Below are 23,899 nucleotides of genomic sequence, written 5' to 3'. Positions count from 1 at the left end.
TGCTCACCTGACCTAAACTACTTAATGATGTAATTAGCCTACGGCTAGGCTACTGCTTCCACACCCATAGGCAATAAGCTATTATTGACTGAGTCACTAGATAAAGAGCTCTGCTCAGTGCTCTGGGTGGAGGCAGAAATGAAGGTGGATTACGGACCTGCAGGGACAACAAAACTGGGTATAAACTCTTTTACCCCAAGAATGTTCCACTGTCATTTCCCCAAGAATCCTCACTGATTGAAACCCTGAGGCAAGACATGGGCTTAGAGAGTAAGAGCTGACTCGGGTAACTAAAAAAAATTATTAACGGTTTATCATTTTCCTTTCAAAGAAAAACAGACACTTGTTTAATTTTTAATGACATACCACTATATAATTAAAAATTTGATGTTAAATACATGCATTTTATAAAATTTATTTTTAAAATTCATATTCCATTTTTTGGCTATTTGGATAATACTTTTATGGATTTAAAATAAGGGAAGCAGCAAACACCTCATACTTTGACAATGCAAAAGTATTTAAATGTATTCTCAAATATAAACTTTTATTATGAATAAAAGTATTTTTAAAAGAACAAAATTCAGTCACTCTATAGGTAAAAGAAAGCCATCATTCAGAACATGCCTCAAAATCTTATATAGGGGATGAGGAGTGTGCCTGTTATTATAGATTCACTACATAACACAATTATTTAATAAAATATAAAAACCACCAGGACCAGAAGAGGATTAAAGATGGTAGCATGAGAGGTGAGACAGAGGCCTCCTCCCAACACCACATATAATACAAAAATACAGTTAAAACAACTAATCCTGAAAGAGCAACAGGAAAGAAGGCTGCACCAGACTCCATGCACCTGGAGTAAAGAACAGACCTCATGCAACAGGGTAACACACCAAAGCTGTGATCTGGTGGGACACAAGCCCTTCCTCTACCCCAACTCAACAGTGGGAAGAAGAGAAATGGAGTGGGGAGGGAGTGGAGGCCTAGGACTGCTGAACACCCAGCACTGGATATCTGTTCTGGGAGCACGAACATACATTGCATGGTGCTCTGGAGATTACTGGGGTTGGAAAGCTAAAAGAGGTGGAATACTTGGAGAGACTGAGATTCCAGGTGCTTGTGGAAAACAGGGATCCACATCTGGCTGCTCTGGGACAAAAGAAAGGCAGGCAGTCTGAGAGGCTTCCTAACAGGGAGAGGGCTGCTAAAGGGGAAAAGATTGCACAGAGGTTGCTGTTCATGAGAAAGGACTGGTGGACAAAATTGTCCAGGCACACTCTGCAGATTGGGAACTTTCAGAAGCTTCAGGTGCTCCATCTTGCTACATGGCTATGCAGCTCGGAGACCCCCCACTGTGATACTCAGGCAGCTGAACCTTCCTCCTGGCCAGCACTGGCTTGCAAACTGAAGCCCCTGCACTGGCATCAGGCCAGCAAGAGGGAGGCCCTGCCTTTGGCAGCCATAAACACAAAGCATAGAGGCTTACACCTGCATGCTTGGCCCACGGGTTCTAACAGCGGAGACAGGCACAGCAGCTGGGAAGCAGGAAACAGCTCTGTCCTCCACACAGGCACCAGTGCTGCTCCCCTGCAACCCCTAACATCGCTACAGTGGTTGAGCAGCTCCAGAGAGCAGAGATTCTGGGCAGTAGAGGGTGCCACCTGCAAAAATGAAACATTAAAGGAACCTGGTTCAAACCCAAATCCCATAAACACCAGAAAAATAGGGAATTGAAACTGAATTCACCAATCGTCCTGAAAGAGATTTCAAGTAAAACTCATAAAAATTCAAGAACTCAGGGAAGAATTCAATTCAATCATTAAGGAATACAGTATCTGAAATGAAACATACAATGGAGGGTTTTAAAAGCAGATTAGATGTAGTAGAGGAGACGGTAAATGGAATAGATATTAAAGAACAGAAACTCAAAGAAGTTGAGGCACAGAGAGAAAAAAGGATCTCTAGGAATGAAAGAATATTGAGAGAACTGTGTGACCAATTCAAATGGAACAATATTCATATTACAGGGGTACCAGATGAAGAAGAGAGAGATAAAGGGATAGGAAGTGTCTTTGAGGAGGTAATTGCTGAAAACTTCCCCAATCTGGGGAAGGAGATAGTCTCTCAGGCCATGGAGGTACACAGGTATCACAACAAAAGGAGGACAACACCAAGACATATAATAATTAATATGGCAAAGATCGAGGATAAGGACAGGATATTAAAAGCAGCCAGAGAGAGAAAAAATATTACATACAAAGGAAAGCCCATCAGGCTATCATCAGACTCCTCAAGAGAAACCTTACAGGCCAGAAGGGAGTGGGATGACATATTTAATGCAATAAAGCAGAAGGGCCTCGAACCATGAATATTCTCTACCTGGCAAGATTATCATTTAAATTTGATGGAGGGATTAAACAATTTCCAGATAAGCAAAAGCTGAGAGATTTTACCTCCCACAAAACATCTTTATAGTGTATTTTGGAGGGACTGCCATAGATGGAAGTGTTCCTAATCTTTAATAGCTGTCACCAGAGGAAATAAACCCACAGTAAAGAAAGGAGAACAGTTAATTACTAAGCAGATGCAAAATCAAATCAACTACCCCCGAAGTCAGTCAAGGGATAGACAAAGAGTACAGAATATGATACTTAATATATAAAGAATAGAGGAGGAAGAAAAAAGAGGAAAAAGGACCTTTATATTGTGCTTGTAAGAGCATACTAAGTGAGTTAAATTAGAGTGTAGTATAGTAAGGAAGTTACTCCTGAACCTTTGGTAACCACGATTCTAAAGCCTGCAATGGCAATAAGTACATACCTATCGATAATCACCCTAAATGTAAATGGTCTGAATGCACCAATGAGAAGACACAGAGTTGCTGAATGCATAAAAAACAAGACCTGCCTATATACTGCCTACAAGAGACTCACTTCAAACCTAAAGACATACAGATTAAAAGTGAAGAGATAGAAAAAGATATTTCATGCAAACAATAGGGAGAAAAAAGCAGGAGTTGCAGTACTTGTATCAGACAAAAAAGACTTCAAAACAAGGAAAGTAACTAGAGACAAAGAAGGACATTACATAATGATAAAGGGGTCAGTGCAACAAGAGGATATAACCATTATAAATATCTATGCATCCAACCCAGGATCACCTACATATGTGAAACAAATACTAACAGAATTAAAGGTGGAAATAGAATGCAATGCATTCATTTTAGGAGATTTCAACACACCAATCACTCCAAAGGACAGATATGCCAGATAGAAAATAAGTTAGGAGACAAAGGCACTGAACAATACATTAGAACAGATGGACCTAACAAACATTGAAAGAACACTCCACGCAAAAGCAGCAGGATACACATTCTTCTCAAGTGCACATGGAACATTTTCAAGAATATATCATATACTAGGCCACAAAAGAGCCTCAGTAAATTCAAAAGATTGAAATTGTACCAACCAGCTTCTCAGACCACAAAGGTATGAAACTAGACATATATTATGCAAAGAAAATGAAAAATCCCACAAACACATGGAGGCTCAACAACATGTTCCTAAATAACCAATGGATCAATGACCAAATAAAAACACAGATCAAGCAATATATGGAGACAAATGACAATAATTCAACACCATAAAACCTATGGGAGGCAGTGAAGGCTTTCCTAAGAGGGAAGTATACTGCAAGACAGGCTTACCTCAGGAAAGAACAATCCCATATGAACACTCTAAACTCACAATTAACTGAACTAGAAAAAGAAGAACAAATGGCATCCAAAGTCAAGAGAAGGAGGGACATAATAAAGATTAGAGCAGAAAGGAATAAAATTGAGAAGAATAAAACAATAGAAAGAATCTATGAAAGCAGGAGCTGGTTCTTTGAGAAAATAAACAAAATAGATAAACCCTAGCCAGACTTATCAAGAAAAAAAGAGTCTACACACAAAAGCAGAATCAGAAATGAGAAAGGAAAAATCACTATGGACACCACAGAAATACAAAGAATTATTACAGAATACTATGAAAAATTATATGCTAACAGACTGGATAACCTAAAAGAAATGGACAACTTTCTAGAATATACAACTTTCCACAGCTGACCCAGGAAGAAACAGAAAATCTAAACAGACCAATTACCAGCAATGAAATTGAATCGGTAATAAAAAAAACTACCAAAGAACAAAACTCCCAGACTAGATGGCTTCGCCACCAAATTTTATCAACCATTTAGTGAAGACCCAATACCCATCCTCTTTAAAGTTTCTCAAAAAGTAGAAGAGGAAGAAATACTCCCAAACTATGAGGCCAGCATCACTCTAATACCAAAACCAGGCAAAGACACCACAAAAAAAGAAAATTACAGACCAATATCCCCATTGAACATAGATGCAAACACTCAACAAAATATTCAGCAATCCGAATTCAATAAGAAATTAGAGATAATCCATCATGATCAAGTAGAATATATTCCAGGGATGCAAGGATGATACAATATTAGAAAATCCATCAACATCATCCACCACATCAACAAAAGGAAGGAAAAAAACCATATGATCATTTCCATAGATGCTGAAAAATATTTGACAAAATTCAACATCCATTCATGATAAAAACTCTCAACAAAATGGCTATAGTGGGCAAGGACCTCAAAATAATAAAGGCCATATATGACAAACCCACAGCCAACATCATACTTAACACCAAGAAGCTGAAAGCTTTCCCTTTAAGATTGGGAACAAGACAAGGATGACCCCTTTCCTCACTTTTATTCAACATAGTACTGGAGGTCCTAGCCATGGCAATCAGACAACACAAAGGAATAAAAGGCATCCAGATTGGTAAGGAAGAAGTCAAACTGCCACTGTTTGCAGATGACATATTGTAGATAAAAAACTCTAAAGAATCCACTCCAAAATTACTAGATCTAATATCTGAATTCAGCAATTTTGCAGGATATAAATTAATACACAAAAATCTATGGCATTCCTACACACTAACAATGAACTAGCAGAAAGAAAAATCAGGATAACAATCCATTCACAATTGCATCAAAATAATAAAATACCTAGGAATAAACCTAACCAATGAAGTTAAAGACCTATACTCTGAAAACTCCAAGACACTCCTGAGAGACATTAAAGACAACACAAATAAATGGAAATACATCTCGTGCTCATGGATAGCATTAATTAATAGTGTCCAAATGGCCATCCTGCCTAAAGCAATCTACAGATTCAATGCAATTCCTGTCAAAATACCAAGAGCATTCTTCAATGAACTAGAGCAAATAGTTCTAAAGTTCATATGGAACCATGAAAGACCCCGAATAGCCAAAGCTATCCTGAGAAGAAAGAATAAAGCTGGGGGGATTACACTCCCTGACTTCAAGATCTACTATGAAAGCCACAGTAATCAAGACAATTTGGTACTGGCACAAGAACAGACTCATAGACCAATGGAAGAGAATAGAGAGCCCTGATATAAATCCAAGCATATATGGTCAATTAATATATGATAAAGGAGCCATGGATATACAATGGGGGAAATGACAGCCTCTTCAACAACTGGTGTTGGCAAAAGTGGACAGCTGCATGGAAGAGAAGAGAATGAAACTGGATTATTGTCTTACTCCATACACAAAAGTAAACTCAAAATGTATCAAAGACCTGAATGTAAGTCATGAAACCATAAAACTCTTAGAAGAAAACATAGGGAAAAATCTCTTGAATAAACATGAGCAACTTTTTCCTGAATGCATCTCCTTGGCCAAGGGAAACAAAAGCAAAAATGAACAAATGGGACTACATCGAGCTAAAAAGCTTCTGTACAGCAAAGGACACAATCAACAGAACAAAAAGGTATCCTACAGCATGGGAGAATATATTTGCAAACGACATATCTGACAAGGGGTTAACAACCAAAATATATAAAGAACTCACATGTCTCAACAACCAAAAAGGAAATTACCCAATTAAAAAATGGGTGGAGGATATGAAGAGACAATTCTCCAAAGAAGAAATTCAGATGGCTAACAGGCACATGAAAAGATGCTGTATATCATTAATTATCTGTAAAATGCAAATTAAAACCACCATGAGATATCACCTCACACCAGCTAGGATGGCCAACATCGAAAAGACAAGGAGCAACAAATGCTGGTGAAGATGTGGAGAAGGGGGAATCCTCCAACACTTTGGTGGGAATGTAAGTGAATTCAACCATTGTGGAAAGCAATATAGAGGTTCCTCAAAAAACTAAAAATATAAATATTTGACCTGGAAATTCTACTCCTAGGAATTTACCCAAAGAAAACAAGTTCTCAGATTCAAAAAGACATATGCACCCATATGTTTGTTGCACCATTATTTACAATAGCCAAGATATGGAAGCAACCTAAGTGTCTATCAGTAGATGAATGGATAAAGAAATGTGGTGCATATACACAATGGACTACTATTCAGCCATAAGAAAGAAACAAATCCTACCACTTGCAACAACATGGATAGAGCTAGAGGGTATTGTGTTCAGTGAAATACGTCAGGCAGAGAAAGACAAATACCAAATGATTTCCCTCATTTGTGGAGTATAACATCGAAGCAAAAACTGAAGGGACAAAACAGCCGCGGACTCACAGTCTCCACGAATGGAGGGGAGGTAAGGAGAAGGGGATTGAGGGGTATTATGTTAGTGCACACATGGTGTTGGGGGGGTATCATAGAGAAGACAATGTAGCACAGAGAAGGCAAATAGTGACTCTGTGGCATCTTACTACACTGATGTACAGTGACTGCAGTGGGGTATGGGTGGGACTCAATAATATGGGTGTATGTAGTAACCACATTGCTTTTCTTGTGAAACCTTTTTAAGAGTGTATATCAATGACATCTAAAAAAAAAAAAAAAAAGAAAACCACCAGTCCCAGGTTAGCAGATATTTGCAATATTATGAATAAATGAATTTCTGTTGAGTTAAAGACCTAGAGTAACTGAAGGAAACAGTTTTGAAATGAATTTGGGGAAAAATAGAAATAATCATTGAAAGGTAGTTTACTTATTCCTTCACTGAAGTGAACAAATACAAAATGAAAAGACTGGCAAAAAGAGCAGAGATTAGTGCACAGGGAAGAAGTGAATACAACTCAGGAACTTAACTGCTCTGCAAACCACATGCCATCCCTGTCCACAAGGAACCTAGTCTAGTAAGGAAAATGACAATAAAAACAATAAACAGAAAACCAATGTGATAATTCTACAAAAGAAATCACACAGTTTTAGGCAGAGAGAAAGTACCTTCCTCTGTGATTAGATAATAAAGCCAATTCTTGGTTATCCTAACAAAGAGACAGGTACAATGTGAACAATCAGGATGCCTAACTTCAGTACACAAAGGAAAATAAAATAGTTAAATGAATGAAATTCAAACCAACATTATTGAGCACCCATGGCTTTCATTTATCTTGCTCACTCATGTTCTAGTAGAAACGGCTTAGTGAACAGTGAGGTGGCAACGGGCAAGCCCTGGTGAGGTCACCTACAGGAAAATGCCCAGAAACTATTCAGGTTAACATGTTTCAGCAAAGGTGTGGAAACAGTTTTTGTTTCTTTTAATGCAGGGAATGAAATTATTTAAAATATATGTATATGTAGATATATGTGGATGTGGATGTGTTTGTGCATATGTGTATATATACATAGATATATATGTGTATATATGTATATTTATGTATGTATACAAACACATGGGTATAAGTGTGCATGTATCCTAAAAAAGAGAAAACTGTGGCTCAAAGTACCAACCTGCAGTGAAAGAGGTTTTTGGATGTGCCATAAACCTTCCCATTCTCATAAGCTCAGTCAATGTCTCAAGCGATGCTAATCAAATTCTGGGGCACTTATAGGACCCTGCACCTTCTGCCCTTCAAAAGCAGTAGAAATTAGTTGGTGCTGAATGGAAATATTTGCTGATTAAATAGGGAAGTTTCTCTGGAAGTCTGACCTCAAGTCCAGGCTCAGTTTGCTACCATGAGCTGTGTGACTTTGACAAGCTACTCTGCTTCTCTTACCATTTGTAAGGGGGCGGGAATGGATTACAGTTCTGCTGCTAAGACAAGGGTAGATATGTGCTGCAAGAGAAAAAGATTTTTCGTTTGGGTGTCACTTCTCTTTAAGGTCCACTTCAGGTCTGGGTGAAAATGTTGCCGTGCTTTTGGGCTATTTTATGCTGTGTTTGTGAAGGTGTCCAAGATATGTCCCCAACTTTATCTGTGTGACTTATCCTTTTCTTACCCTCAACAGGGTCTACAGTCAACAAACCTGGGCCGTCTGTTGCTGTGGCAGCCAGGCATACTTACCCAGGCTTTGTTCACAACATCTTCTCCACCTCCCACCCTCTCACTTCTTAGTTAAAAATATTAACATCCTAGTCTTCCCTTCCCCTCAACTTCATTTCAGTGAAGCCTTCCCTGAATACTCTTGTCACAAAATGCCTGTAGCATGTCACTGATTTAATTGAATTAAAATTAATAAAATATATTATACAAACTAAACTCTAAGACTTGGGGCTCAAAAAGTGCTCCCTTTTTTTCTGATCACACACAGATGCACTTCTTCTCCATTTTATCCCTTGTGTTCTTTCAATGCAGACCACTGCTAACGTCATATTGGGTGACTGTGGGGTACCTATCCAATACCCCATATCCGCTCTCAATTTAAAATACACCCTTCAGCTGGGTGTACTAATTCTGTAGCATTTGTCTAATATTTTATGTAATGTTTTTTAAACATCAAATATTTTTTCCACTCCTTATCTGCTAAGTAACTACAGGCACTCATATATCCGATGGTAGCAGGGAGCTAGACAGAGCAGAGTGTGGATATGATGTACTTTAAATGTGGATTAAAAGCCATTCTTTCTCACAACCTGGTTTCTTTAAGATTAACTTCATTTCATCTGGGGCTGTATATGGAGCATTTCATTCTAATGCATCTCAGAAGTTGACAGATTAATAACTCTGTGGGCTTTTAAATAATGCTGAAATCTTCTCAGTGAAAGTCAACTCCTTATTCTGCATAATGTATTTGCTGAGCTCAAGAATTAACACCTAATTTATTCAGGCTATATTTACATAACCTTCTCTTTGGTTTAAATGAAAACATAGCCAAAACTGTCTGACATCAGTGGGAGTGGACTACAGGATATAAAAGGCAATCTAAATTATCTGATAGAGTTTGTAGTGCATGATTATTACTCCTTATCCTCTTATCCTTCCAAATTCTATAGACAGTAACATATAGGTCACACACACACATATAACTTAATAAAAGCATTAAAGACAAAAACTAAAGCCAACAGCAATAATCAACTAAGGAGGGGCAATGACTGAGTTTCCTTTTATTATTTCAAAACCAATGGTCAATGAAAATCCTCAGGTTTCTTTCTTGATGTGTAATCTATTATCTTACTTCATTTTCACACAAATAATCAAGGTCAAGTAATATTATAAAATACATGTGCCAAGTTAAAAGGGAAGAATTTGTATCAGAACACACACTATTCAAAATGTGCTGGTTAGATTATCCTTAGTGCTAGGCTGTGTGAAATCACATGTAGATATTCACCATACCAGTTGCAATTAAGTACAAATTAATTTTAAAATGTTATAATCTCTCCTAAACACAGTGTTGCACCTATCCCATTTAACAGAAAAGTAACAGAAACAAATACTACTATTTCTCCTAAAATGGCAGACTTTGAGGCTACTAAAGTTTTTTAGAAACAAGGAAGATATTGAAGAAGAAATCCAGTAGTACAAGTCTTGGCACAAACCTTAACCATTACTATCTCCCCTTTTAAAGAAAGAGTTTGGGACTTTTAAGCTTCATATCATGCTAAAGCTTTCTGTTAACACAATTCTATAGTTAAAAGACACTATGCTTACATTCAGGAGGGATTCATAAATACCAATTTTTCATGAATATGTGAATATATGAGTTCACTACTATGGCAACCAAAATCATATCAGGTCAAATATTTCACTGGCAAATGTCCTAGTGATTTTTTCACATGGTTAGTACATTTACACATATGAGATAAACAGGCTCAGGAGTATTCTGTACAATAAAACAAGTGCTAATACCTGTAAATGGTTTAATTGTGACCTACTAAAAGGTTTTCACAATTTTAGGATCCAGTGAATACCCGTAGCTACACCAAAACAGTGAATCCCACACAAACTGATTTAGGTGCTCTAGAAACAACCATGCAACCAAAACTAGTGGGGAAAAGAAAACCTTCAATTGCAGCCACTGAAAGAATTCAATTGTTTCCTTTAAAAGAGAGCAAGTCCACTAATTATTTGCTTAGAGAAAACAGCCAGAGCAAGGGGCAACAATGTGTAATAGTGGTAGGCCACCATCTTGAAAGAAAGTTTCCTGGAGAGTGGGTTATTTTCTAACTTTCAGGACCTAATTAACTTTATTTTGGCCTATTTTAATATGATATAAAATTTCTCTAAGAATTTCATGACTAGAACTCTAAACGGCAGTTTTATCTTCAAAATAATTGCAACTACAGGCCTGCCAAATGGCTATCAAAACAAAACAAGATCACCCCAAAACACCAACATATATGGTACTCTATAAAGCACAAACTTCAGGCAACCAACAATTAAAGCAGAGGCATCACTGAGGCAGGAGGGGCAAAAGTTTAGAACAGAGATACATATATAAATATAATACATACACACACACACACACACACACACACACACACACACATACATGTATTTTTTTTTAACTGAAAAGGAACATTTGAAAATGCCTGCATGGATTGGCCAGCCCACTAAAACCTAAACTAAGAGATATTTAAAATTGCTTATTTCAGGAAAATGGTTCTAAGCAAATTATATTTATTCCTTGAATATTAATGCCTCAAACCTCAGCCTAATGGTTTTAAAAACATGGCATCATGGCTGTTCAAAGTATGCCTGTCCCATGCTTTTGTGCCCACACTGTCATAATGTCTTGTAACCTCCCACTTCTAAGGCTCTTGGCGTTACTATGAATACAGAGTTAGTAGAGGAGCCCTGTGACCACAGTATGCTTAGCCAACATATAGTGCCATTTTATGCAATCATGAAATACCTGGTTACATGATCACAAATGGTGACAGAAATATTGTCCTAACTGGCAAGGAAGTTTCTCCATTTTAGAGAGCTCCTTCAGGAACTGGAAATACTCACCTCACAAAGTGCTTCATTGTGACGGTTTGAATATACCGGTATTACCCAAGCTGTCCTCTAGTAATTCTTCCAAATTTACCTTTGTCAGAGTCAGCGTAGGCTGTGGGAGGAAATTAGATATGTTTACTGTTAATGAGGCTGGAAATCCCAAACCCAAGACTACGCAGACAACCTGCTCTGGACTCAGAACATTATCAGCCAAACCGCCCACACAGCGATGCAACTGGGTGAGCGGAGAGTGTGGCTAAAGCCTTTCACTTAGTAATTACACAACTAACTTTCATTTTAAGTCCCTTGCTGGAGAAATTATTAGTATCATGAGCAATTTCTTCAATAGTCACCCTTTTCTCTGTTTTGGGTATTGTTCATATATTTTGAAGAACAGTATTTGTCAGAAGAATGAAAATGAAGAACCCTAAGAATAACTATCCTGATGTCCGGATCTCTGATGGTCTTAAATGTGGCAGCCATAACCTTCCAGAAGTAAAACTCACGAAGCACTAGACACAACTGGTAATGACTTTAAGCTAAAAAAATAGATGTTGAAGAGCCACGAACTCCCAACAAATAAATGATATGTTCCCGGCCCCATTTTTTTCTTTGCTGCCACTGTGAAGAAAACAGCGAAGTTTTACAGTCGTCTAGCTCTTTTCCGTCTACAACTTGCTTTGACCAAGTCTACAGTATCAGGCTACTGGTCTTCTTCCCCCAGCCAGGAGGACACCAGACGCTGCCTCCAAAGCAGCAGGTCAGGACGAGGCGGGAAGGAACAGCAGAGACCTGGGTGGGGCTGGAAGCGGCCGCAGGGGCGCCGCCTCGCGGGAGGGACCAACGGTGCGACCCGCGGCAGCAGGCGGGGACCGCTACCGCCGGGACAGCCCCGCCACACCGCAGCTCAGCCCCAATAAAACCCAGCCTTTCCTTTGACGTATGTTTCTGTAAATATTCTATGTAGGCTTGAAAAAAATATCTACACATCAATTTAAGATTGTGGTTGTTTTTGGGAGGAGGAGGATGGATTTAGGATTGGGAAGGGGAAAAACAACCTGCCACTTTTTTTTTTTTTGCTCAGTAAATATTAGCTATTACGGTTATTATTAACATTCATATTAAGGTACAAAGTTATTAGACCTCTTGGGTGCTTCCTGCAGACTTGAATTTTTACACTGTGAAACACGCTATGAGTCTAAGGTTGTGTTAACTGTTATTACTATGGTTGTCATTATGTGTGTGCTATTGCCCATCTAGGAACCAAAGCAGCCTGGGTCATTTTCAGACACTCTGAGCTAAGGAAGTGGGAAACTTGATCATGATAAGAGGAGACTCACTTGAATATCTGACAAAACCGTTTGGTTTAAGGACAGAAGCCCCAGCTTATACCTCATTCTTCCAGACAAAACTGAAGCGCAGCTTTCGGTCAGCCAGAAGAAATCCTTATCCAAATGTTGTTCCAGCTGAGAACTTATCCCTCCTGTTACCAGCATCTGAAGTAATTCCAGAACGTGATAATTGTGGAAGGCTGTGGCCAGGAGGGAGTTAAAGAAGCTGCCAGAAAAGATAGCGCCTTGTGGAAAAAGCAGTGCTGAGGTGCAGGCTTGTTACTGAGAGGTGATCTTCCATTCCACTAAGCTGTTCAATGAAGTGGATGCTGTAAGGATTCTTCAGTTCAGTGAGGATGGGGACTCTTTGGTATTTTGATTTCCCAGGACATTTACTGGAGCGCTGTGATAGCTCCTCTTGCTCTGTCTGGGCAGAGCAGCTGATCTTCAGTGATCCGACGTTGAGGGTGGCCATGATGGCCTCTGTGTCCATCAAAGTCTGGCTGCTCGATGACATGGATGGCGAGGATATGACAGCACACATGGAACACTCCTCTAGGCTGACTGCACAGAGGTCCCCAAGAAAGAGTGCAGGCCCAGGCAGAATGTATATCTGGGGAAAATTCTGGAGAAAGAGCCATTCTCTCTGCAGGTAATCTAGAGAGCCAATGAACACAATGTCCTTCAGCTCCTGCCGGGTATAGTTGCTAGTTCTCAAGGGCATTACAAAATTCTGAAGCTCCATCAGCGTTGAGTGAGCCTCTCTGAAGACACAAGCTACCACGTGGTTTCAAAATCTGTATTTTGTCTCATCAGTTCATTTCAGAATCACCCTGTCCAAAGGGGTTGCTTTGCACCAGTGAAACATGCCACTGCTGTCAAGCTGGTCAGAATTGTCTTCCGTTTCATACAGAAAAGTCCTGGTGGCAATGCTCAAGCTGCTCGTCATTTTTTACTGCTCCCTTGGGAAAGAACCCCTTGGTGTGGCAGAGGAGAATTCCTTCCGGCTGCTCTTCTTTTTTTTTTTTTTTTTTTTTTTTTTTTTTAATAATTATTTTTTATTGAAGGGTAGTGGACACACAGTATTACATTACATGAGTTTCAAGTGTACAACACAGTGGTAGAACATTTATATACATAATTCTAGGTTCCAGCTATCACCCTACCAGGCTGTTACAATATCTTGACTATATTCCTTATGCTATACCTTACATCCCGGTTACTAATTTATTTTACCATTGGAAGTCTGTCCTTTTTTTTTTTTTTTTTTTTTTTGTGAGGGCATCTCTCATATTTATTGATCAAATGGTTGTTAACGACAATAAAATTCTGTATAGGGGAGTCAATGCTCAATGCACAATCATTATTCCACCCCAAGCCTAATTTTTGTCAGTCTCCAATCTTCTGAGGCATAACAAACAAGTTTTTACATGTAGAACAAATTCTTACATAATGAATAAGTTACATAGTGAACAGTACAAGGGCAGTCATCACAGAAACTTTCGGTTTTGCTCATGCATTATGAACTATAAACAGTCAGTTCAAATATGAATACTCATTTGGTTTTTATACTTGATTTATATGTGGATACCACATTTCTCTCTTTATTATTATTATTTTTAATAAAATGCTGAAGTGGTAGGTAGATACAAGATAAAGGTAGAAAACATAGTTTAGTGTTGTAAGAGAGCACATGTAGATGATCAGGTGTGTGCCTGTAGACTATGTGTTAATCCAAGCTAGACCAGGGCAATAAAACATCCACGTATGCAGAAGATTTCTCTCAGAACGGGGGGGTGAGGTTCTAAGCCTCACCTCTGTTGATCCCCAATTTCTCACCTGATGGCCCCCCTGCGACTGTGCCTGTCTTAGGTTGTTCCTCCCTTGAGGAATCTTACCCGTCTCTGGCTAACCAGTCATCTTCCGGGGCCATACAGGGAAATGTGAAGTTGGTAAGTGAGAGAGAAGCCTTATTGTTTGAAAAAGTTAGCTTTTTACTTCTTTGCATATTTATGCCCTGTGGCTTCTATGCCCAGCATTTGTCTTGAGGTATCTTTACCACTTGGAAGAATTATGATACTCGGTAAATTTGATATGAGGCACGAATTCTATTTAAGGGTTGTAATTAGGAAGGAAGAAGAAAAGCTATAGAAGTAGCAGGCGGAAGAAAACATGGGAAGATTGATTATTTCTTTGATATATCTTCTTGTAGAGTAACTTCAGCATGTATAGGTTTTAAGCTACTACTTAAATTGCACACACACATTAACATAATAGGAGTATAGTTACATAACCAAAGCATATCTGTAATTACCAGCCATCTACAGTGAAACCAAGAAAACCAGTTAGGCACCTTAGGCATTTGTGAAAACTTATCTATGATATGGTGGATATTGTCCAAATGAACTTGAACAGTCTGAGAGAAATCAGACAAATTAAAACAACCCATTCCTGGGGACTGTTCACATGCCATATGTTCTTTTAACAATAAATAGTTTGTAGTTGTAACACTTTGGAGCGCTACAATTTGCACTTCTCCAAATTCTTGGTTGAGTTCCAACAGTATAGATCCAGTCCAATTTTGTTGTTTTACTGTATGCACAGGCCAGCTTAGATATCTCCTTCCTCATTCCCATGGCAGGTCCAGGAACTGGTGGGATGAGTGCATCTACAGCTGTAGCAGTGCGTGGATCTTTGTTGGGGTTTTTTGATGATCATCTTCTGGCATGAGTCTTCCAGAGGGTGCAGATGTTGGAAGTTCTTTTTCATATCGTATCTTAGTTCATTTTCGGGGTAGCCCAATTAGGCTTTGATCCTCTGTATAACCACAAACAGACCCTTTGCCTACACTTTTATATGCCCTTTATACCCTTGTGTAGAACTCGTTGGAGGTTACTGCACAGGAACTGCCCTTTTTTTTTTTTTTGCTATCACTAATCTACACTTACATGACGAATATTATGTTTACTAGGCTCTCCCCTATACCAGGTCTCCCCTATAAACCCCTTTACAGTCACTGTCCATCAGCATAGCAAAATGTTGTAGAATCACTACTTGCCTTCTCTGTGTTGTACAGCCCTCCCTTTTCTCCTACCCCCCCATGCATGTTAATCTTAATACCCCCCTACTTCTCCCCCCCTTATCCCTCCCTACCCACCCATCCTCCCCAGTCCCTTTCCCTTTGGTACCTGTTAGTCCATTCTTGAGTTCTGTGATTCTGCTGCTGTTTTGTTCCTTCAGTTTTTCCTTTGTTCTTATATTCCACAGATAAGTGAAATCATTTGGTATTTCTCTTTCTCCGCTTGGCTTGTTTCACTGAGCATAATACCCTCCAGCTCCATCCATGTTGCTGCAAATGATTGGATTTGCCCTTTTCTTATAACTGAGTAGTATTCCATTGTGTATATGTACCACATCTTCTTTATCCATTCATCTATTGATGGACATTTAGGTTGCTTCCAATTCTTGGCTATTGTAAATAGTGCTGCAATAAACATAGGGGTGCATCTGTCTTTCTCAAACTTGATTGCTGCATTCTTAGGGTAAATTCCTAGGAGTGCAATTCCTGGGTCAAATGGTAAGTCTGTTTTGAGCATTTTGATGTACCTCCATACTGCTTTCCACAATGGTTGAACTAACTTACATTCCCACCAGCAGTGTAGGAGGGTTCCCCTTTCTCCACAGCCTCGCCAACATTTGTTGTTGTTTGTCTTTTGGATGGCAGCCATCCTTACTGGTGTGAGGTGATACCTCATTGTAGTTTTAATTTGCATTTCTCTGATAATTAGCGATGTGGAGCATCTTTTCATGTGTCTGTTGGCCATCTGTATTTCTTTTTTGGAGAACTGTCTGTTCAGTTCCTCTGCCCATTTTTTAATTGGGTTATTTGTTTTTTGTTTGTTGAGGCGTGAGAGCTCCTTATATATTCTGGACGTCAAGCCTTTATCGGATGTGTCATTTTCAAATATATTCTCCCATACTGTAGGGATCCTTCTTGTTCTATTGATGGTGTCTTTTGCTGTACAGAAGCTTTTCAGCTTAATATAGTCCCACTTATTCATTTTTGCTGTTGTTTTCCTTGCCCGGGGAGATATGTTCAAGAAGAGGTCACTCATGTTTATGTCTAAGAGGTTTTCGCCTATGTTTTCTTCCAAGAGTTTAATGGTTTCATGGCTTACATTCAGGTCTTTGATCCATTTTGAGTTTACTTTTGTATATGGGGTTAGACAATGGTCCAGTTTCATTCTCCTACATGTAGCTGTCCAGTTTTGCCAGCACCACCTGTTGAAGAGACTGTCATTTCGCCATTGTATGTCCATGGCTCCTTTATCAAATATTAATTGACCATATATGTCTGGGTTAATGTCTGGATTCTCTAGTCTGTTCCATTGGTCTGTGGCTCTGCTCTTGTGCCAGTACCAAATTGTCTTGATTACTATGGCTTTATAGTAGAGCTTGAAGTTGGGGAGTGAGATCCCCCCTACTTTATTCTTCTTTCTCAGGATTGCTTTGGCTATTCGGGGTCTTTGGTGTTTCCATATGAATTTTTGAATTATTTGTTCCAGTTCATTGAAGAATGTTGCTGGTAGTTTCATAGGGATTGCATCAAATCTGTATATTGCTTTGGGCAGGATGGCCATTTTAACGATATTAATTCTTCCTAGCCACGAGCATGGGATGAGTTTCCATCTGTTAGTGTCCCCTTTAATTTCTCTTAAGAGTGACTTGTAGTTTTCAGAGTATAAGTCTTTCACTTCTTTGGTTAGGTTTATTCCTAGGTATTTTATTTTTTTTGATGCAATTGTGAATGGAGTTGTTTTCCTGATTTCTCTTTCTGTTGGTTCATTGTTAGTATATAGGAAAGCCACAGATTTCTGTGTGTTGATTTTGTATCCTGCAACTTTCCGGCTGCTCTTCTTTTTAATCGGCGTTATATCTATGATATGTTGATGATTCTTGCTTTTGTAGCTACATTTTCCAATGAGCTCAGGAGTGTACACATCATTGTGACAGGTGGCACAGTAAAAGGCGGCTATTTTGACATCCTTTGTAGATTCGGCTATAAAGAACCCTAATGTATTCTTATGCAGCCTAACTTCTGCAGGTGGATTTAATATTAGACCAAGGGAAACTTCAGGAAAACTCATTCCAGCAAAGTCATCGGAGAGACGCTGAGTCAGGATTTTGTTCTTCCGGCTGTTACAGAAATATTTTTGCCAGGGCTTTTTAGGACAAACCTTTTGGTTTTGTTCAACAAATAGAGATGTCAGAAAGGTGCACAAGCCTGGCACCAAACAGTCTTGGGCGATAAATCCGAGCTTTAATTCAGCAAAGCAGATAATGTTGTCTCCAGCATTCCAGTTCCAGCTGGGAATCTTTGGCAGGAAAACCTTGTTATGGGACTGAAGTATCTGTATGATGACTCTGGTCTTAGGGTAGTTCTTGATAGAGAGCACACAATGTTTGAAGTATCTTCAGCATGTGGATCACTACACAAAGGGTTGGCTATGATAAAGCATGCTTCTGCAGAGTCCACCGCAACTCACCTCAGATCCTCCCATTTCAGTGCAGATCCAGAAATAAAAGTTGTATAGGCCATGTAGCATTTAAATATGGTTTCCAATTCCAAAGAAGGAGGAACCTCTCCCAGGAAAACAATCTCGGTGTTGATTTCCCCTGACTTGTGGTGGAGAAAATTCCTCAGGAAGGCAGTCACACTGTCAACAGTGATGTTCCCACACACCACGATGAACTTCTTCCCTTTGACCACTTGGTGTATTTTCTCTTGTTGGCAAAAAGTTCCACCATTTCAAGGACATAGTTTGCAAACAGTATCAAACTCCCCAGAGTGAAGAAAATGATGAAGGTCCATCCTAGGCATGTCTTGGCCACCACATCTTCAAAGTCAATAGTTGACACTGTTGCCATGACCAGGTAAATGGACTCAAAATATGTTATATTCTGTGAATTTCTACCTTTGAGCCAGGGATCACCAGAATTTTCCACCAGGTGAATGAATCCTGCAGCAGTGAACAAGGTACTAAGAATTATGGCTAACAGTTCTTACGTTAACAGTTTCTTTATGGAAAACTTCACAGAATTGCTGGTCCTGATGGCTTGTAGAATTTGCAAGATTTGAGGGAGTTCTAGCAGCTGCAAAGCCCTTAGGAACCTTAGACCTAGCCAATTACTCTTCAGATAATAAGAAATAAAGGTTGGTGGGATGGTGAGGATGTCTGCAGTTGAGTTCACCTCCAACCAGAACTTGATCTTGTCATCAGCTGCCAAAAATCTCAACCCAAACTAGAAACTGAAAGAAGCATTGAAAGCCAAATCAATAGGGATGGTTTTGTCTTGGTATGAAGAACAGCTTGTCAAAGGGTCAGTAGAGTCGATGAACTAGATTATAAAAGACCCGATGCTTAGTACAAAGACAAGGATCATCTCGAGACACTGCAGTGCCCTGAACCCTCAGAGGCCCTTGGTCACGTCGGTTCCGACCATCAGCACCTGCTCTCTGAATCCCACAGAAGGAAAAGGGCGAGAACTCATCACTGGCTCTCGGCTCCTCGCTGTCTCTCCTTCCGGACGGACCGGAACCCTGGTTTGTTGGCCTCGGTCTCGGTTGTTCTTTTCACCTAAGTCACAGCACCGCCTGAGACACTGCCTGGGCTCCCCAGCCAGGCGGGCGGTGTGGAGGGTGCACGGCCTGCACGGGGGGACAGCGGCCAGAGGGCCCCGGCCTCTGCCCTGGCGCAGAGGCTCCAGGAGGAGCCGGGGGCCCTCCGCCACAGGCGCTGCCACTTTTTAAGTGTTTATTTCTTAAAACTCTGTGAAGCAAAATAAAGGGAAAAAATGTTTGCTCATTCTGAGTGATGGGAACATACATTCGCCTTTGTTCTTCTGTGGCTTTTAAAACTGAATCCAAATTTTAATTCAAAAGTGTTACTGTCCCTCACCCTCCTGCCGAGAACATGGTTTTGAATAAATTTTCCAGTGAAAGGAACCAGGGCTCCATGGAGAAATCGCTGATTCTAGTGCTGGGACAGGGAATTTACCAGATGACATTGCCATGTCAGAACATAAGGAAATGCTCAAAAGACAAACAATTAGGGATATGTCAAGTAAACACAGGCACCAACTGAAAGAACAATTTAAGTAACAAATAAAGTAGTATTGGATTATTACCCAAAGAACAAAATAAATAGCCATGATTTCATACTCATGTAAATAAATGACTGAATAAAGAAATAAATGGGGGAGAATGTATAAATCTCCTGTATAAAAAAGAATTCCAAATAATTTATTCTTCCCTCAAGTAGGTGGATCATAACTCTTAACCCCTTAAAGGTAGGCTGGACATACTGACTTCTTGAGTACAACATGGAAAAGGGGAAAATGAGTAAGTTTATGATACAGAAATCTGACAAATACTGCCTCAGCTAGGCGATCAAATTAACATCACAGTGATAAGTCATGTTGATGGTATGCACCCTTGGTATGATGTGATGACAAAAAATTGGCAGTTTACTGCTGTGGTCTTCTTCTTGCAAACTCATAATCCCAGCTTAATCATGATAAAAATATCAGACAAACTTATATAAAGGGGTATTCTACAAAATACCTAACCATTACTCCTCAAAACTCTCAAGATCATCAAAAACAAGGAAAGTCTGAGAAAACTGTTACAGCCAAGAGGTGCCTAAGGAGACATGACAAATAAATGTAATGTGGTATCCTCAAACAGAAAAAGGACATCACGTTAAAAACTCAGGAAATCTGAGCATGGATTTCAGTTCATAATTAGCTTCAGTGTGAGTCCAGACAAGTATATCACATTAATGTAAGATGTTAACAATAGGGGAAACTGTCCTATCTTTGTAACTTTTCTGTAAATCTAAAACTGTTGTGCTAACTATGCTCTGGACACAAAGGTGGGCACTAGGGATACAGGGTGAATGAGTTGGGCATGGGTTCCGCCCTCCTGACCCAACAGTCTTGAGGGAGAGAGAAGAGGACAGACAGAAACAAACAGGTAGTTGACCAAAATAGTGCAGTGGGAATAGATGCTGTTGCAGTGAATATGAGAGATGCCTATCTTATGGGTAGCATCAGGGGGTCCCTAGATATCAAGTGCAAAGTCCTAAAACACAAAAGAACACACAATGTATAGAGGGGAAGATCTTCAATACGACCTAATGGGTGCTCAGTGAGAGGGGACAGGTCAAGACAGGGATGGCAAGAAAGGGTCCGATTCAATGAAGGCTTCGTAAGCAATATTAAGGACATTTGAACCTTATCCCATGAGCAATGAGGAACTAATGAAAGTTTTCAAACTGAGATGTGACAGGATCAGATATTTAGTTTTAAAAATACACTCTGACTGTAGTAAGGAGAATAAAATAGAATGTGGTGAAATTATATGTAGGGGCATCATTTAGAAGGTTGTTACAAGAATCCAGGCAAAGATAATAATCACAGGATAAGGTAATGGACAGACACAGAAGTATAATAGATTTGAGAGATATTTAGAAGTTAAAATAAATAGGATTTTTGTTTATTGATTGATTGGGGGTGGGTCAGTGAAGGGAAAAGAGGAGTCCAATATTATATCCAGGTTTATGGCTGGCAGCTCGGTAGACAGTAGCATATTTCACTAAGATATGAAATCCTGGAGATGCCGATTTGGGAGCCTGGGGGTGTTTGGGGGGTGTTTGGGGAATTTTGAGCCTGCAGGGGTCAAATGGTATAATAGGAATGATATGATATGATATGATATGATATGATATGATATGCTATGATATGATATGATATGGGTCTGAAGGTCAGGAGAGAATCTGGTTGGAGAAAGAGATTTGGGCTTCCTCATTATATAGATGATAATTAACCACAGCCCAGAAGGAAATACTAAAGAAACAACATAGACAACATTTATTGTCCATAATAATAGTTCCTTGTCATCAGGATAATATTAAATTAGAGTCATCATGCTACTAAGGCAATAAAGAAATACATTTCAGCCAGATTTTATAGAAATTTAGAAAATTTATCCTTTAATGGCTTAATTTTAGTTAGTTGGAAAACTGGCTTAACTAAAAAAAAAATCTCATTTCATACTTGTGGGGTAAATGAAGAATTAGAAAATGAAGAATTATAATACCTCAATTTCCTGCCCTCTACATAGGGGTTCTTGAGTTTATCCATTCAAAAAACTTCTTGAATGATTATGTTCCCAGCATTGTCCTAGGTCATGCATTGTAGTTAACTACTTCAAGGGAGCCTTACTATATAAAGGAAAATTTGGCAAATATGGCAGGGAGTATGTATGTTGGCTAGTAGCACACGTTTTGGAGACAGAGTTCATATATGGGATCTACCACTAGCCAAGTGGCTTTAGACAAGTTGCTTAACCTCCAGGGTTCTGTTTTCTCCCTGTTTAACTACCTTTAGGGCTGTTCTAAGAATTACATGAACCAAAGCATGTGAGTTGCTTAGTATAGTTGCAGGTATGTAATATGCACTCAATGAGTTGGTCCTCATTTTAGTATTGTTTTTCTCATTCTTATTATATCATCCACTAAAGTAAAAGATCATTTTGTGAAGAATCAGAATTAGAAGACAGCTGTCTGGCCAAGTTGTGACTAGAATCAGGACAGTGACAGTGGTAATGGAGAGAAGGAAACAAAAATGAAGATTTGGAAGGTAGAATCAACTGGACTTACTGATTGGATGGGAAAAGGGTAGGGAAGGAAAATAACAATTAGTTCTAATTATCTGTCCTCCAAACAGGAAACAAAGACAATAATTAGTTCTAATGATGTGTCCCCCAAAGAGAAAACACCAAAAATAGTTTTGGATGGTAGCAGAAAACCTGTACAAATGCTATTTGAGTCAATGCTCACTGGGCATTCATTCAGTAACATCCCTAAATGTTTTCTATAAAAGCAAAAAGAATTACTGCTTACTTTGTTTTAAAGGGGGCACAGTTGTTAATGTCCTACTTACCACTGACTAGGCAATCTGTGTAAAAGACAGGAACATGCAACAAATCATAGTTGGCATGCAACGTATGATACTCTGAGCCACAGCTGATAAGAAATGTCCTTTGAGTTGTTTTCCCACAAAGGTGCTAAGTTAATCTACTCCTTTGTGTAAAAGCAGCATTTCTCAGGGAGCCGGGCATAGCCTAAGGTCTGGGAGAGTTTGAGTTGGTTTCTCATCTGCACAGCACTCTTAATGAAATGGTAGCCTTGGTAGACTTCTCAAGTATTTTCCATACCAGACTGTTGACTTATCCTCACTAAATTTTAAATTTATTTAAAAATAAAGGCACTAAGTTACGTGCCTTGTTTATGTCTGTCTTGCTAATAGAAAAATATTGCTATTAGCTTTTTAATTCAGATTTATTAAGGAAATACTTACAGAGTTCACCCTTTTTCGGCTAGACATTAACTCTAACACCAACTGTTTAGCACCATGCAAGGAGCATGTGGAAACTGTTTTATGTATTGGCCTTTCCTTGTAACTTCCTCTCTAGTGGGAGCTTTTAACCCGGGTGTGCATTATATGTTGTATTTCAAATCTCCCCTATTGTTTAGAAGTGGCCTGTTTCCTTTTTCTTTCCCCTTCAGACTACATGCTCCCCTAGTGCATCAAGGAAGCCGAGTCTGATACAATGTCCGGCACATTGAGTCCAGGTTTGTTGAGATGAACTCTGCACCCTTCTAAATAAATGCACTTCTTTCACAGCACTATTCAGTAACAGCATTAATAAAATAAACTAGAAGTCTCCCTACTGGAAGGAAGAAAACCCTGTGGATTTTTTTTAACCAAAATATATAATATGAGCATAATCCTGGGATTCCTGACCCTTTCCACCTCCTGCAGTAATTTCTCTGCATGTGTACGAGGGCAGGGCCTTGACCTATTCCAAAGGGAAAGATCAAATGACTGTGCTTTATGGATCAAATGCCTCCAGAGATCAATTGACACTTCACTGCTGTGTGTCAGGTTACCTGCCCTTGACGGTTTTTTCCCAGCTGGGAGAAAAGAGGCGGCAGGGAGGGGTCTGCTGTTTCTGAACACTCACTTCTCACCTGGCATCAAGGAACCTGCCCTGCGTCCTTTGAGCGAGAAGCCCCCTGAGGCTCTTTGTAAAATACCAGGGAGTGACCCTACCTCTCAGAAGGCAGTCTATCTATTGTGCATCCCAGGGAATGAATTAGAGAGTCGACTAGAGGGAGCAGAACTTCTTTCTTTAAACTCTTAACCCCTACATGAAATGAAAAAAGCTACTTTTTACATCGCCTTTGAATTCTAACTGACTG

General features: G+C 39.4%; 2 protein-coding genes across 8 annotated transcripts in view; both read right to left on the bottom strand.

The window, feature by feature from the left end:
• The window catches only part of ELMOD1 (ELMO domain containing 1), a 97,418-nt gene that overhangs the window by 50,299 nt on the left and 23,220 nt on the right, over nt 1-23,899 (bottom strand). For 5 of the 7 annotated variants that reach the window (XM_057491048.1, XM_036902677.2, XM_036902675.2 and 2 more), the window contains one exon: nt 11,254-11,353. In XM_057491048.1, the coding sequence (XP_057347031.1) occupies nt 11,254-11,270 (17 nt within the window). In that variant the 5' untranslated portion in view covers nt 11,271-11,353. Of the gene's footprint in view, nt 1-7,810; nt 7,930-11,253; nt 11,354-23,899 lie in introns of those variants that run through there. The other 2 variants (XM_057491046.1, XM_057491047.1) reach the window with 1 other exon arrangement.
• On the bottom strand, nt 12,516-18,604 carry LOC130680442 (potassium channel subfamily U member 1-like). The gene is made up of 2 exons (XM_057491049.1): nt 17,474-18,604; nt 12,516-13,572 (listed from the first exon to the last, which is right to left on the bottom strand). The coding sequence occupies exon 2, from the start codon at nt 13,315-13,317 to the stop codon at nt 12,790-12,792; it is 528 nt and encodes a 175-aa protein (XP_057347032.1). The 5' UTR covers nt 13,318-13,572; nt 17,474-18,604; the 3' UTR covers nt 12,516-12,789.

Source organism: Manis pentadactyla, chromosome 13 (assembly GCF_030020395.1).
Source record: "Manis pentadactyla isolate mManPen7 chromosome 13, mManPen7.hap1, whole genome shotgun sequence".
Taxonomy (NCBI): Eukaryota; Metazoa; Chordata; class Mammalia; order Pholidota; family Manidae; genus Manis; species Manis pentadactyla.
The sequence above is the reverse complement of the archived record's forward strand: the minus strand, read 5'-3'. Positions and strand labels throughout refer to the sequence as shown.